At 38.2% G+C, this 15,393-nt stretch overlaps 1 protein-coding gene across 5 annotated transcripts in view; it reads left to right on the top strand.

Annotated features, from left to right (window-relative positions):
* The window catches only part of iqsec3a (IQ motif and Sec7 domain ArfGEF 3a), a 102,179-nt gene that overhangs the window by 6,596 nt on the left and 80,190 nt on the right, over positions 1-15,393 (top strand). For 4 of the 5 annotated variants that reach the window (XR_011909961.1, XM_072377536.1, XM_072377537.1 and 1 more), the window contains exon 2: positions 11,928-12,008. Coding sequence is in view for 3 of the 5 variants with exons in the window: in XM_072377536.1 (XP_072233637.1) it covers positions 11,928-12,008 (81 nt within the window). In the remaining 2 variants the exon portion in view is untranslated. Of the gene's footprint in view, positions 1-11,927; positions 12,009-15,393 lie in introns of those variants that run through there. The other variant, XM_072377539.1, reaches the window with a different exon arrangement.

Below are 15,393 nucleotides of genomic sequence, written 5' to 3'. Positions count from 1 at the left end.
TACTCCCAATAGATACAGAGAAACATCAACATTCTATAGTTTTGCACCAGGCATATGTTTCTTCAATATTCCCTTCATTTTTGCTCTGTTTTGATTCAGCCCTTTCTGAGAAATAATTGACTCTATCACAGCTCAGTTGCTAACTCTGCATTGTGCTGGCTGATAGTAGGAAACAAGTTTAAATCGGATTTATTAGATTCCTTTAGCTCAAAACTACAGTTATAGTGCAACTGGAAATTAAGTTAACAAGAATGGTGAGTCAACTGAATTGTCAAGTTGCAGCTATATGAACTAAAGATTTAAGCTGTTGAAAAAAAGCTGGAGTCAGGTGAAAATTCTGTTCATCAGTATAGAATCCTATCATCATAAAATCCCATTTTGGGTATTCAAAGCGTTGAGCACATACAATAAAACGAAAAGATGCTTTTAAAACACCTTATAACTCTTACTTATAACTTACTGATCACTGTTGACAGGTGCTGGTAACATCAGATGAGAGCTATGATGCACAAATATATTTATTTCTTTGATCATGAGTTGTGAACAGATGTTTCCATTGTAGATTTTTTTCTGTTATATTTATGTTGATATTGAAAAAAGTGCATTTAAATGCACATTTTGAACATCAGTTACTGTGGAACCAGTTGAAGTTTGGAACCTTCAGAGCATTAGTGTGTTAGTACATGCATTATGTAATAAGGGAAACCGATAGACCATGTAAATTAAAAATGAAAAACAAACGGAAACAGGAAGTATATTTCAGAGTGACTCTCTAAAGGAGATGTTTGAATGCTGTCTTTCAAAGCTTAAAATGATACCTATAACAGCATAGGTTTAAATGGCAAACACATTGAATGTGATGATAATGTATGTCACAGTAACAGTTTTGTGTCTCTGGAGCCTGTAAGAAATGTTTGCCTTATTGTTTTTCTGTATGTTTGTGTCCCCAAAGAAGACAATTCAGACAGAATTAGATAGGTTAATGATGGATTTAAGAAATGTAATTGGACTCCTGGAGGTGGACTCTCCTGTCCTGCAAGCCTGTGCTCTTTACTCAGCTTTCCCTCCCCTCCCTCTGAATGGGAATCACGTCTGCTCGGTTATGACTGGGTGGCTACTGCTGGAATCCAAAATCATGAATATCACATTTGGTGCATAGTGCTTTGAAATTGCTTCATTTCTTTTAGGATGTAGCTGCTGGGTGATTCCTTAGTAGAATATTAGCTGCTTTCATGCACAAGTTAAGCGAGGCAAAAGACAGTCCCAGGTGTCTGTTATGCAACCGTGTGTGCTCATGCGTGTGGATGTATTCAGAATTGTTTATTTTTGTGTTAAAATGACACAAAAATTCCTGTCATTGTGAAATACATGGGATAATTCGGGGGTTTTACATGTGTGCGTGTGTATGGGGGTAATCCAGAGAGTAATTTGCTTTTTGGCTGACTGTACACCTCTGTTTGTCAGTGGTATTGGTTTTAATAAATCCCGTTGTAAATGCAGTTGCCCTGTGACGTAAAACACTACAACACTAGACAAAACACACGACAATTTCAGAATACACAGCAAGAAAAAACTGCCATTGGAATTAATGATATAATGCAGAGTGCAACTAAACTTGGCAACATTGCTCAGTATCACTGCAAAAAGTGTAATATCTCAATAAACAGAGTGGACAGCTCTAAGGAGTATAAGAAAATGGTTCAGGTCTGTGCCTGCAATGTTAAATTCCATGTCAAAATCAAAGGTTACGCAACCCTTTTCAATTTTCTTGGCGGTTCTGTTTCAAGCAGATCTATAGCCTATATCCTGAATCCCGTGGAAAATCTGTCCCCTTTGAAGCATAAGTGTAAAAATACAGACCTTAGAAAGCATGGATATCTGTTTATCTGTTTGTGTGAAGCTTGACTGGCGGTAATAATCTCTGCTGTTGCTAGATTTCTTAATATTTTTGAATTTTCAGGGTTTGTAGTGTAGCACAAGGGTGCACAGCCACGAAAACAGAATGACTGACAGCTAATATAATTGTACAGATAAAAAAAAAGAAAATGAAAATAAAAAGGCAGGGATAGGATACTGCACAGAACATCCCAAGAAGCCCCATGAGGCTGAGGGGCCCAAATGCTGTCCTACTTTTCTCATGGCTAAACTGCAAACAGCTTCTTTCCAGCATCCTCTGCTGTTATAATTTCCAGTCAATCAAAATTAAATAAACGGCAGCTCAGCCCTGATTTTTTTCTCTAAACCTACTGTCACCTTGGTAACAAGCCGACTTACTGAAAAACAGACGTGTCATCCTTGTCCTTGACAGATGACTCACGTGACATCATCTTTTATATGCAAACACTGCACGCTCATTTACATTTCAGCATAGAATATTTATGTTTTTGTTGTTATTCATGTTACACTATCTGCACTCTGAGTCATTTCCTTCATAGTTGGAGGTGAATTATTCTTGCATCTGATGGGTGTATTTCATTTCTTCTCCATGCAATTGAACAGCATCCCTAATGAGCAATCAGCAGAGTGTGTCATTTATATATAATCTACATATTTGAGAGTTGTGATTGCAAATGGAAATGCCATCATTGTTGTCGTGTGGTGTCACTCAGTTTGATCGCATATTGTAAACAGATAATGGCATGAAATAAACAAGGCTTTCCTCTGTATCACTTTGATTACAACTCTGTACATATTGTTGTAGTTTCTAACAACTTGCAACAACTACTCTTCTAGTCCACTCTAGTAATATTTATAATGGCATAATTCAATCTGATAGAAAAACAAGTTTGTTTAGCTTTGGCAAAAATAGAGTTAGACTGACTACATTAACATATGTTTGCCACTTTATATTGTGCTGCACAGCTTTACATGGTGGAAACAAGACCAAAAGGGATGTGAAGATGCATTTAGAGTATCATTTACATGTCTCTTGTATCTTAATTGCTCTGTGACACATCACACCTGCTGCTTTTATCTTTTAGCACAATATGTGGCAGTTAGCAACAGCTGCTAATATATGCAGTGAGTTGACCACCGACTTACACATTTAAATGTCTTGAGAATTACACTTAACTTAAAAGTGTGTTATTCCTCTGTTTGCCCACCACCAACGGTGGTTGAAGCTTGAACTGTTGTGTCACATGTTGCTTCTGAAAAAAGGGTTCTTGGGAATAGCTAACACTGCGCAGTTATATAGAAACGGCCATCCATCTGTCACCCCCTGAGAGCTTAACGCTGAAAATCCCTCAACATACAATTGTAATTTGTTTTGCACCATGTGTACCAGTGTACATCTGTGTATGTGTGTGTTATTGTCCAAAGTGGGTTAGACTCTTTGGAGACACCATGGACTTGTGTTAGAACCCAACAGCTTGAGCAAATTTTTAATTATGGTGGTATTATGGTATTATGATATTGTTATTTTTATCTGTTTTTCTCTGGGTATGAAACTACAATTTACAATCTACACAGCACTGATGGATATGATTGTATTTTATACACTGCTGACTTAATGTGCGTTGCAACAGAAGCATATGAATTAATGTGGGAGTATTTGATTGTTGGGAGTAAAACTCCAACACAATCTAATGCAAAATGGAATTAATACTTACTTCATATTTACATTTGTCAAGTTTGACAATGTAAACTTTAAATGATTTTTTTAACATCATATTGGCACTTCTGTATCAGAGCCCCATAACTGTGTTTTTTGCTGTTCCAGCATATTTTGAAGACAGATGAATTTACAGTACCATGTGATAGTAATCTGAGGGTTTTTAAAATGAAAAAGCCTAAAACATGATCACTTTGACAAGTTATATGGGAGATTCAGACATGTCCCTCCATCAGCTGTCTGTCATTCACACTCAGTTGACATCTTTGGAGCTACAGTATGTGCTAATGTTCTATGTTCAACAACACACTCTGTTGTTCTGTTATGGGTGCTGTAAACAAAGCAGTTTTTTTCCTTTCATATTAAAATAAATGCAAATTATAAATGAGAAATCTCTTCATTAGTTTTGTTAGTGGATCAGTATCTGATACTGTCAATGGTTAAAGTTGCCATTGCCAGTAAACCCAACGGTGACCTGACAGACTTTTAGAATGTGCTTCTTCAATGCGTTTTCCTGCCATTATCTGGTCATAGAAAGATCTACATGGACAAGAATAACAAACAAAGGTGAGAATGAAAAAAAATAGACCGAAAACGGTCATTTAAAAAAGATATATGGTTCTTTTTATGAATTGAATCTTTCATTTTGTTAAAGTACACGTAGGGTACAAATTGCTTTTCCTGAGTTAAATTTGTAATGTACAGGATGTGTACAGTCATGTGTTGGCCATTGCTCTCTGTCCAGCATGACCTTCATGTCCTCTGTGGTCTTGTATACTCCCACAAACTGAATGCACACGCTCTTACCTAAGGAAATGTCAGGTACGGTTAACTTTCAGCCCTAAGTAATGTACAAAGCCATCTACCTAAGGCTGCAAGCCTCTACAGAGTTGATCGGAGCAGGCACTGCATGTCCAAGCGGCTTTCCTGAGCTCCTCGGCAGATAATATAGTCTCTCTACGGAGCCTCAACCATTATTCATTGTACTAAGCAACAGAAAAAAAAGAAAAAGAAAAATTACACTCATTCACTCAGATAATCTTTTATTTGCATTATTCACACCTGCGGGCACAGATTTGTTAATCCATTTGATTTGTCTTCATTTTCACACAAATCAGTTTTAGATTAATTGTTTGTGTGTGCTTGCATGCAATCTGCTGCTCAGAGCAGACTTTCTTATCACGCTTTAAAGGCTCATAGATTTTCAAATTTTTTTTCTTGAGCAAACAGATACAAACATTTAACCAGCCCAAGTCAGATGCCAGATCACTGAATTTTAAGGGCCTGTACTCCTTGTAATATCACATGTACAGATGCAAATGAACAAGTTTCTTTCCCCTCACATGCACTGTGCTTACATCAGTACATCTTATTCAACCACCTGATATCAGGATTACAACACAGGGTATGCTGTATGCCGTATATGGGAGGAGTCTGGAAATGATGTCACTGGAGGAAAAAAAAAATCCTGAAACAAGCAAATTAGATATTCAGGGCATTAAGACTGAGTAAGTCACATGTCTGGGAACTAGGAGCATCATCAAAGTATTTGAGCAATATGAGCTCTTTTGTCATGTCTTGCCTGCAATTTGCATACATGCCTCATATCTGTTTTTTTCTCTTTGCTATGGCCAAAAACAAATGTTTCCTCCATGTGCAGAAAACCCACAGTGCAAGCAATATGTGAAGTATTCCAGGCTACTAAAATATATACATGAAATTATTTACTTTAGCGCAAAACACTTGGCCAATGTTGTTTACTTGGTAGATGTTTTTTTCCTCATCAGCACTTGACTAAGGCTGATTTGTGGCAGTTTGACGGTTTGAGCATTAACGTGAGGCATGCAAAAAATACAAAAACATCTGACCCACTGCCAAGTTTTTAGCAGATGGCTCTGCAGTAACACAGCGTAGCTTGATGTTCAAAATGAGCAGTTAAAGCTGCTCGATGGTATGGGCACCAGCTGGAGGTTAGTTGGAAATGATGGGAAAAAACTGCTGTTTTTATGACAGAATGGATGACTCATTTTTGTTTCTGTCTACTGATGGTGATGCAGACATGCATAATGGGGTAAATCTTTTTCACCTTTCTGTGCAAGATGACATTAAAACAATGCCTTTAATGCAAAAGCTCTCAGCGACAGATTAAGTAAATTATTAAACCAGTTGTGTTGACATCTTTTGCCGTTGCTCCTTATATTAGTCGACCATTGGGCATGACTGGTGCATTGGTGAACATCTGTCTCCCATGTATCCAAGGATTTGCAACAGTGTCATGGCAGTTTGTAACAGAATTGCACCAGAGTCTGAGGCTGACCAAAATCGATCCCAGAAAAGACTGAAAAATGTGTTCATGTTTCTTGTTTTCATCTGCTTTTTGAAGCTTGAGCAGCTAAGCTTTTATTTGTGACTAAAGTCAGACTCTGCAAATAATTGCTGATCCTTTCCCACCGAAGACAAAAGCCAGATGTTAGTGTGTGTTTTTGGGTTTTGGGGTTTATTGTAAAAGAAGCTCAAGCAACACTCCTGCCAAGCAATAACATGCTAGGGAAAAGGAATACCTGCATATCCAATTGTTACATAATTTGTTTCTCACACAATCTTGTCAAGTTGACATAAATCAACTCAACATAAGTCGCGAACCCTCCTCAGCTAACAGAGCTCTTTCCAACAAAATGAACAACAGAAAGTGGTTCAGCCCTGCTCCTTCCCCAGATTTCTCATTCTCTACAGGTTTTGCTACGATCAAAAGATTTTTCTTTTAAGATTCATGGAGGGGGCATGAACAGTTGGGAGTTGAGTTGAAAAGAGAGCCTTGAGCATATCTTTGATTTTTGGGGGGATTACCTCAGAACCTGCCATCTTCTGTTCATATTTCAGATTATGCATCCTTTTTCTTGTGCAGGTCTCATATAGCTGCTGAAGACAGAGACAAGTTGACAAAATATTGTTGATATTTATCTGGTATATTTATATCAAATGAAGCAGGTCCAATTCTCTTACAAACATGTTTGCCCATAATCTCCACTTTACAATAGTGACTTCAAGATGAATACTTGCCATGTTCTGACAGACACAATGCAGCATAAATGCAGAGATTCAGGGTGAAGTCACTCCAAATGCACTGACAGATGCCAGAGTGGAAGCAAGTGGGCCACAGTGAGACAGAGAATGTGTGGATATAAAGCTGAAATGTTGCATCTTTTCTGACTATAGCACAGCTGGGAGGTGTTTTTAAAGGACGGAATGTTTATATCTCCTCCTTTGTTGGCTTTCCCCTGGGAAAATTGGTCTTGCTCCCTGGTCCATCTCCAGCTCTCTCAGTTTTGCTTACAGGAGGAAAGCTAAGCCGCTTGGGACAGCCCAGGAGTCCGTGTTGATGTAAAGCTTTCAGGGAAGCTATCTTTCCCTTTTTTAATTCACTTTGTGTATGTGCAAAGGACTTGGTACAACAGGCTTTTAGGACAGAAAATATGCGATTCTAGTGAGACTGTAACATTGCTCTGAACAGATTCAGTTTATGGATATTTCTAGCTAATAATCCACAATCATGTTAAATACATCATCCTTACTTCACACAGATGTGTGTGCTTGCGCTGAATTTTTCTCTCACCCATTTTCAGTCTGTAAAATATAGTTACAAGCTAACAGAAGTAGGAGCGCATCGACAAACACATTAGACACCAGGCGTTAAAGCAAAATACAACAAAAGCATTGTGTGCAAATGATGCTCTTCCATTACACAGACCCAGAATATGGAAGGGCTTATAAAAGTTTATGGATTTTTTTATAGCTTGTATTAGAGAGCTTGGGCCATGAGGAGAAGGAGAGTCAGTGGTGTGGAAGATCAGAAAGCAGGTCATGCAAGTTCAGTTTTATCTCTATCACTGGCACTGACAAAACAGTGAACACTGTTCGAGGACGTGTGTGTGTGTGAAACTTGAGGCAAGGAATTTGTAGTCCTGGAAATTTTTTAATTCAAATGCGACTAGAAATAATGTTGATATTTTGGGTAGAATGTGTTCACATAAGCCTGAACACAGGAATGAGTCAACTGGCGTCTCAGAGTGAGGAACAAAAAGGGATTAGGTGGGAAATTACAGCTCTTAGTCTTCTAATAGATCAGTACAACTTGTCTCTTGCATTAACACATTCATGAAACACGAAAGCTGTCTCCTCTACTTTTTCTTTTTCTGTAGCGCATTCGTTTCTCTAAAGGTCTGCAGATAAACTTGCCAGGTCATAAACCAAAATGGTGACAAATAGCTTGCAAACTGTTTTTGAGTAAAAAAGATTGAAGTGATTGTAAAACTGAGGGAAGCGATGGCAAATGTCGGAGAGAGACTACTGTTAGAAATCAGAGATCAAATCAAAAAGAAATGTTTAAGATGGATAAAAGGGCTTTTAAAGATAAGAGTTTTTAACACCTCTCTCCACTGTGAGGTGTTTCTCCAAATCAAGAGAAGTGACTCATGTCCTCAAGGTACTGACACAATTTGACACAGGGTGAAGAAATGCCATCAATGATGCCGTCTGTGCACCGCCTACTTGTATGTCATCATTGCTGGTCACCAAGAGTTAGAACAAACGTGAAAAAAATGGTGCAAAATTGGTGGGATTCGTCCCAAATTTAGGATTTCTTCAGAAATAAACAACAATTTAAAAGGAAAGATAGTTATATGGTGATCTTTAAGGATTTTTCTGAGTGTATTTTGCTTCACTTGCTGACAAGACTCGATAATAGGCATATGTGAGAGTCGTATCAGTTTTTTTTCCCCTAACTCATGCACTAATGCAAAAATCGCATTAATAATGATGAGGAGCAACGACACCCAAGACACTGATTCCATAATGATACAACCATGTTTACAAATAAAGTAGAGATGCGTTGTAAAAGAGAAAGGATCATGGAAATGATTCGCCAACTATTTATACCCTATATTTCAGTAAAAAAAAGTGTACATCAATATTATATGATTTAAAGAAGTTGGAACTGGGACAACAAATTACTGTAAATTAAGTTTGTTGTAAATAAAAAACGTATAAAAAACAGCACACACATAATGAGCTGAAGATACGTTAAAACAAGAAGTACTGGTCCCATGTGTGCCACTGTACCAACGTTAATAATACGAAGCAGCAAAAATTTTTCCTGTACATTTTCAGCATGCAAGTATTTATAAAACACAGCTGATTTGAGTGTTATCTTAAACTAGGAGATTCTGAGACCTTTATCTTTGTGAACAAGTGTTTTATGCTGTTCCAGCGCTCTTACTAATCTGTGTCCCCTCCGAGACAGCCTGTATTCTGAACCTATTAGAAATGTCCATAGTGGTGTCATGGTCATTAAAGCAAACACATTTAGAGGAGTCATAACAGGGAGGGTATGACAGCAAATTAATTCCCGTTGTTGATGTCTGCTATTCTTGCTTGAAAATACTCAGCAACCTCCCTCTCAGAGTAGTCTTTGCTTCAATTTTACAGCGTGAAAACAACACAACAAGGTACTATGCAATTTGTGCTGTTGTGGGTGAGACACTTGGGATCAACCTTGATAGTCTTAAAAAAAAGTCAATTTTCAAGGATGCTGTTCACCGTGTGATAAACTATTGCACTTCACAAACAAGAGCAAGGTGGATAGAAAGAGGAGATTTAAGAGCTCCTGAACTGAGTGTGCGGCCATCAAGTCTCCTTATTGTTGCTGCTCACTTGTCCCACCTCTATCCTGGTCCAAGGATAGAACAGCTCAGCTGGCCACCTTTTCTGACAGCAAGAGTAATAGAACAAATTCCTCTTTAGCACAACACACTCTGCTTGTAGGGCAATGCACAGGGAGATGGGGTGAGTGATGGAAAATCAGTGTAAAAGGAACAGAGAAAGAGGAGACGAGTGAGGGTTGGGGAATGGAGTGAGACTTAGGTAAGAGATGGGTAAACTAAGAAAGAAAGGAAAGCTCTCTACCATATGCATGAAGATTTTATACTCTTGCTCTTTCCATTTCAGCACCACCTTCATCACCTGTGAGAGCTTGCCAGTGAGATAACAGTGTCTTAAAAATGCTCTGAAGCATTAGTAGTAGATTTGTTGCAGTTACTCTATATTTTTTAAATCACATTTTCTTTCAGTTGCATTTCAGATGAGATGCTTATGCTGTAAAAGGGGAATGAGAAACATGGAAGAAACTTTCCACATGTGAACTGAATCTGTTACTCGGTCCATGCTGCTGGCACATTAAAATCCAATCTCCCATATGTGTTCTCTCCAAGGGGTTTAAATATGCATTCCTGTGTCTTTATCTGACTTTCTCCATGGTGACAGAGCACTAAAAGTCGCACTCTCTCTCTCTTTATATATATAAAAATATATATATACACTTGCCAATATCTTAAATTAACTGAATGAAGGCAAACATACACCAAAATCAAAGCAGTACACATTACATGTGGCCCTTTGCTTCTTCAGCCACATCGATTAGTTTTCTCCACAATTCTGCTTGTTTAAATTCCGTCACGCAAAGAGTTCCATATGTGCATGAGACTACAAAGATATTTCAATATTAAGACTACAGAGCTTACTTTTGAATAAACAAAGCTTTGAATACATCCACTGGTTATCAACAAAACTCACTGCCCCCCTCCCCCATAAGAAACTTAGTATTACTACTGTTATTGTTCATCTGAATTCACTCATACAAGCGTTTAATTCTATGAACCAGGTTGTTTGGATCTGCCTGAGTGAACAGTCCTAGGAATGGTGCATATTTATGAAATCATTAGCATAATCGACACGCTTTCAAATGCCACATAAGCCCAGCTTTATGTGGCAATTTGAAGTTTACAAATTTGTTTGTGCAATGTGAAAAGACAAAAAAATTCACAGAGCAAAGCCTTTCGTCTTAAACAGAGCAAGTTAGGGGTGGTGTCGAAGATGGAAACCAATGGAAAGTGTTGTTTGTGCAAAAATGAATGTTAACAAAAATTGAAAAAAAGCTCAAACATCTTTCCTGAAGATTAGACACTATGATTTTATAGATGAGATAGATTTGTAAGGAGAAATCAGATGATGACTTGAAATTATTATGAATTATCGTTGTTATTATCTATCAACCTAAGGTCACATACAGACAAGAGGGACATGGCAATGTACATTGAACATATGCATAATATATAGTAAATTGTATTATATTTATAATATATAGTATATATACATAATTACAGATGGAACCAACAATGCCAATCAAACCTGTGTTTAGTGAACACTTATAACTAGGGTAGATTTATCAGTTATTAGTAGCTCAGTAACAATGAGTCATTAGATTCAGAAGTAGAAGGAGCTTCTGATTCGTGGCATATGGCCATCGGGTGTGCTGTCTGTAACTGTGACCATAGCATATTTTATTAGCTGTAGCCAGCTAGCTTGCTAATTATACTGATTTATTCTTCATTTTTGGTTAATGTTTCTTGGTGCCTCATAAAGTAAAATAAGAACCCTGTAAAATTGTCTTTCTGAAAGGGCAGTGTGTCACAGTAGGGTGTAATAGAGTGTGAAAAGGGTGAAGAGAACAGTAAAGTTTATTCAGGAAACAAAAGGGACTGCTGTGGCAGCTTGCCCTAAAACAAAATGCTAAACTTAAAGAGGAATAAGGAACAAAAACAGACTTGGCATAGAGGAAAATGAATGACCAGACAATAAAAGCCAACAAAGCCAAGGATCTGACACTGAACAAAGGAAACCTAGTTGCATAAATGCTGACGGAAGTGATGACTCATACACTGCAGGTGTGTAGCAGCCAGTAACTCAAGCTTGATGTGGAACAAAAGCAGGACAAAAAAAATCCACAGAAAAACACTAGGGCATAAAATAAAATAAAACAATTAAATAAAATGGGAACTAAAGTTAAAACCGTAACGATGAAATACACAGATCAAAAACTACAACATACAAATAAAGCAAAACCCATAGACATGCTTGGACATGCAGTGCCCATGACAAAGCACAGCTAACAGCCTGTGGTCAGAGAAAGTGTTCAACTTTGTGTAGATATATGAGAAGGTTTTAAAACTGCCAATGTAGAAATTAAACTAGAGCTCCTTCCATGGGACTTCAACATATAAAATATATCCAATGCCTTGAAAGCCCTGTAGTCTCTTGTTAAGGTTGCTCAGCCATGATGAGACAATATCTGTGAGGTTTTGGAGTTTAGTGGATAGTCACTTCACTAAACAGACTTAAACATTTGTCAAATATATGTCCGTAAAGTGCATTATAACAGCCTTGTGATTCTTTTTTCCATTTTTTATCTCTCTTTACACAGTAACCAAACAGTGCTCCACCAGTTCTGCTGCCCAGCCCCAGAGGCCCCCGAGGGGGAGACCTCTACCGCCTGTGTCCCCAGGTAAGATGACTGCCTCCCAGTAACATCAGATCAAATATCTTCCTTTTGATTTAATTATTTTTTTTATTTTTTTGTAAGTGTCAGCTGTAGCCACTTGTCACATGCATCTTGTTATTAGCTGCGCTGCAATAGCTACTTCTAGTCAACACAGAGCCCCAGCAGAGGTGTCTAAGTTTGAAGTGGTTGTAAATGCTTCGGGGTCTTCCAAAGTCACACAGAAGGAGTCACACAGCACAGTTTAGAATTTTCTCACTGCAGCTTGGGTTTTGAGTCTTGTCGAGGCGTTTGATTTAAATACACTTGAACAGAGTAATATTATCTAACATAACTTCATCATCCCAATTGCTGGACTGTGGTCAAGCACTGAGACACTGGGGAAAACATTATACTGAGTTTAGCAAATGAAGAAGGATCATTATGCCATTATTTTTTTAGCTTAAGAGTTACACATGCTAGGGATAAAACCGATGGAGCCTGTAAGTACTGTTCTGTGAATTCCAAATGGTCTCCTTTGTTGCAATAAAGACGTTTCAAATCAGTTATAAAGCTCTGATGTTTGCACCCAGCTTCCTGGGGACTATAAAAAAAGAATAGAACAACTAATAATTAACTGCTATAATGAGTGTATGTTTGCATAACTATTAGCTAGCTATGGGCGATTTTGAGGGAGTATAATAATTGATATTTAGTAACCCCCTAACCCTAAACATAGACAGGCTATAGCAACAAGAAAAATAAATAATAATGACTGACAGGCTATTATGTTCCCCCTTTCAGGCAGAATTGAGAGCTTGTTTGCATCCTACTTTTATTTACACAAGTGCTCTCTACCATCAGAGTTTCACTGAAAATTATAGCATTCATCCAGCCAAGGCGCATCAATAGCAATTAAGCCGTTCACCCGAAAATGGTTTGTTTGTTGTGGGCTTCATAGGATTGCTTTGTGTGAGCTTGGCAGAGAACAGCAGATAAGCAAACGGCTATTGATAGCAAATCATAGCCCCCACAGAGTCGGACACAATAAGTGGCAGGAAACGGCAGACCAACAACCGCTGACACAGTTGCACTTTAAACACCTCTGATGTAAACTCAGCCACTTAGGTAGGCTGAAGGAGATACAGAGAACGGCAGAATAGAAAAAAGGTTCACAAAGTCTTTTATCAGACAAAACTCAAAACCCACGTCTCCCTCAATCTCTGTTGTCACAAAATTCAATTAATCATTGTATAGGGATTCTATAGGAAGTGGTTAATAATGACACAGGAATGACTCGGATGGGGAAAAAGGTAAAGTAGAACACATACATCAAATAATAAAATCAATCAGAGTTCGGCAACTTGAACTTTACTTGATAGAAGGTGTCTGGGGCTGTTGTGTTTTGTGATTCATTTGTGGTTTGGAGCCATTGACAGATTGTACAAACAAAGTGCCCTGCAGAAAGTTCCTGTTAACTTGTCAACCCATCGAACTCTTCAAAACTCCCCCTGCAAACCTCTGAAGCAAACCACTTCAAAGCAGGATCCCCTGGGGCCGACACAGAAAGCAGCTTGTGGTTTTTTTGTCCTTCCTTTTTGTTCTTGTTGCGTCGTATCTCTCTTAGAAAGCTGTATTCTGTTGTGGTTGATTTCTGTATTTCCGCATTGTTGTCAGTGATTTGTTGATCATCCTCTCACGTGGCATCCCTACATCTCAGAAACATAACCCCACACAGCACCCGCACCTCATTGCATCCATCATCACTCATGCTCACTTCATTTGGGCTTGTCTCCACAATGTGGTCACATTGAGTTCAAAATGTGCAAATATTACCATGTGAGTAAAGTTAACTTATGTATGTAAAACTACCATAATGCCTCTATGTACACTGTAGGGTCTATCCCATGTTGGAAACTAGTGAGCCTTCTTGTTGACACATGTAATGCATCTGTGTTCATGTGAAAAAAAAAGTTCTTATGTTGCATGCTTTGGCTTGGCAATGATCAGAACATACTGTAGCTCCCTGTCTTTGTGTGTGTGTGCGTGTGTGTGTGCCAGTGTGTCACTGGGGTACACATGGCATATAGATGATAATTTACATACTCCAAAGAAAACACAACACTTTACAGCAGATCAGTTGGGATGAGTGTGACGCAGTATCTTTTCTGAACCAAGGGATTTTTATTGACCTTTTTACAAGTTTTTAACCTAAATTACGACATAGACTGTTACTTTCACAGTTAGGACCAGGTTTCTAGTACTCCAGCAATATACAATTCATATTTATGAAAATTCTGTGCATAAAAATGTCAAAAATTGATACTGATATCCTTTTGTAGATGTATAATGGTATATAATGTATATTAATTATGTATAATGGTGCCACGCTTAAACGTACGTTTAAGCCTTTACATCAAAATCTGTAGTACAGAGTAATTCAAGTCTCTGCGTCAGAGAGGTCGGCTCAGAGAAGGGTACAGGCGAGAGCTTTTACAAGAACTCAGTGCACTCAGTGAAGATTTGCTTCCTTTTGCTTTGCATCTGTCAAAACCTGATTAGTTCATCAGATTAGTTAGGAAAGCCGGAAACAAGTTGGTATGGTGTACGAGGAACCGTTTAAATGTGGAGAAAGTTGTGAGCTGAAAAGAGAGGAGTGAGGATTTTTACTGTCACATATAATAAGGGTCCCGAGAATGCTGGAAACTCATCATGGTCACTCATGCCAGGCCTTAAGGAGGCACCAAAGTGTTTAGAGACTGTAGGACATTCCTATTCTGGCTCACAAAGTCACATCTGTAATCACAGATGGAGGGGGCTGATTATGCAGGATGTTGCCATCCTTTCAATTAATAAAGTGAGCCATCTCCTGCTGCAGTATGCTAGAATTGCACTCAGGAATTCTGTTGTTACCTTTATAGCTCCATAGGGGACCTTAGGTTTAACTTTTTGCCAGGCTGCAAAACTGAGAAGTGCTGTAGTCAACGCACTCAGCCACAGAAACCCAATAAACGAAGGGGGGATGTTATACATTGAAATACAGAAAAAGGCTCTTTCGAAGAGTTATAAATGTCTCAGGAGGATATCTGGTGGATAGGACAGAGAAAAAATGATTGCCTTTTAAATAGTCACTGTGTGTTTTTCCTTTTATGCAAAACCAAGCCTCTCCATGGAACGATCGATACAATGGTCGGACATTATCGATGCACCCATACTAAAGCGGTTTGACCTGAAATATAGTACAATAAATAAAAGAAACATTGCAAGAGTCAGCTTCTACTTTACTTCATATTTGATGTCACTGTGTGAAGTTCACTCAAGTGTTTAACATGACATCCAAATATATTTTTGTGTGTTGAATGGAATCTGTAACACTGAACGTCTGGTTCAAACACTTAAAGTCATCATTTCA

Source organism: Leuresthes tenuis, unplaced genomic scaffold, assembly GCF_036924035.1.
Source record: "Leuresthes tenuis unplaced genomic scaffold, fLeuTen1.0.hap1 SCAF_23, whole genome shotgun sequence".
Taxonomy (NCBI): Eukaryota; Metazoa; Chordata; class Actinopteri; order Atheriniformes; family Atherinopsidae; genus Leuresthes; species Leuresthes tenuis.
This window is presented reverse-complemented; position numbering and strand designations above follow the sequence as displayed.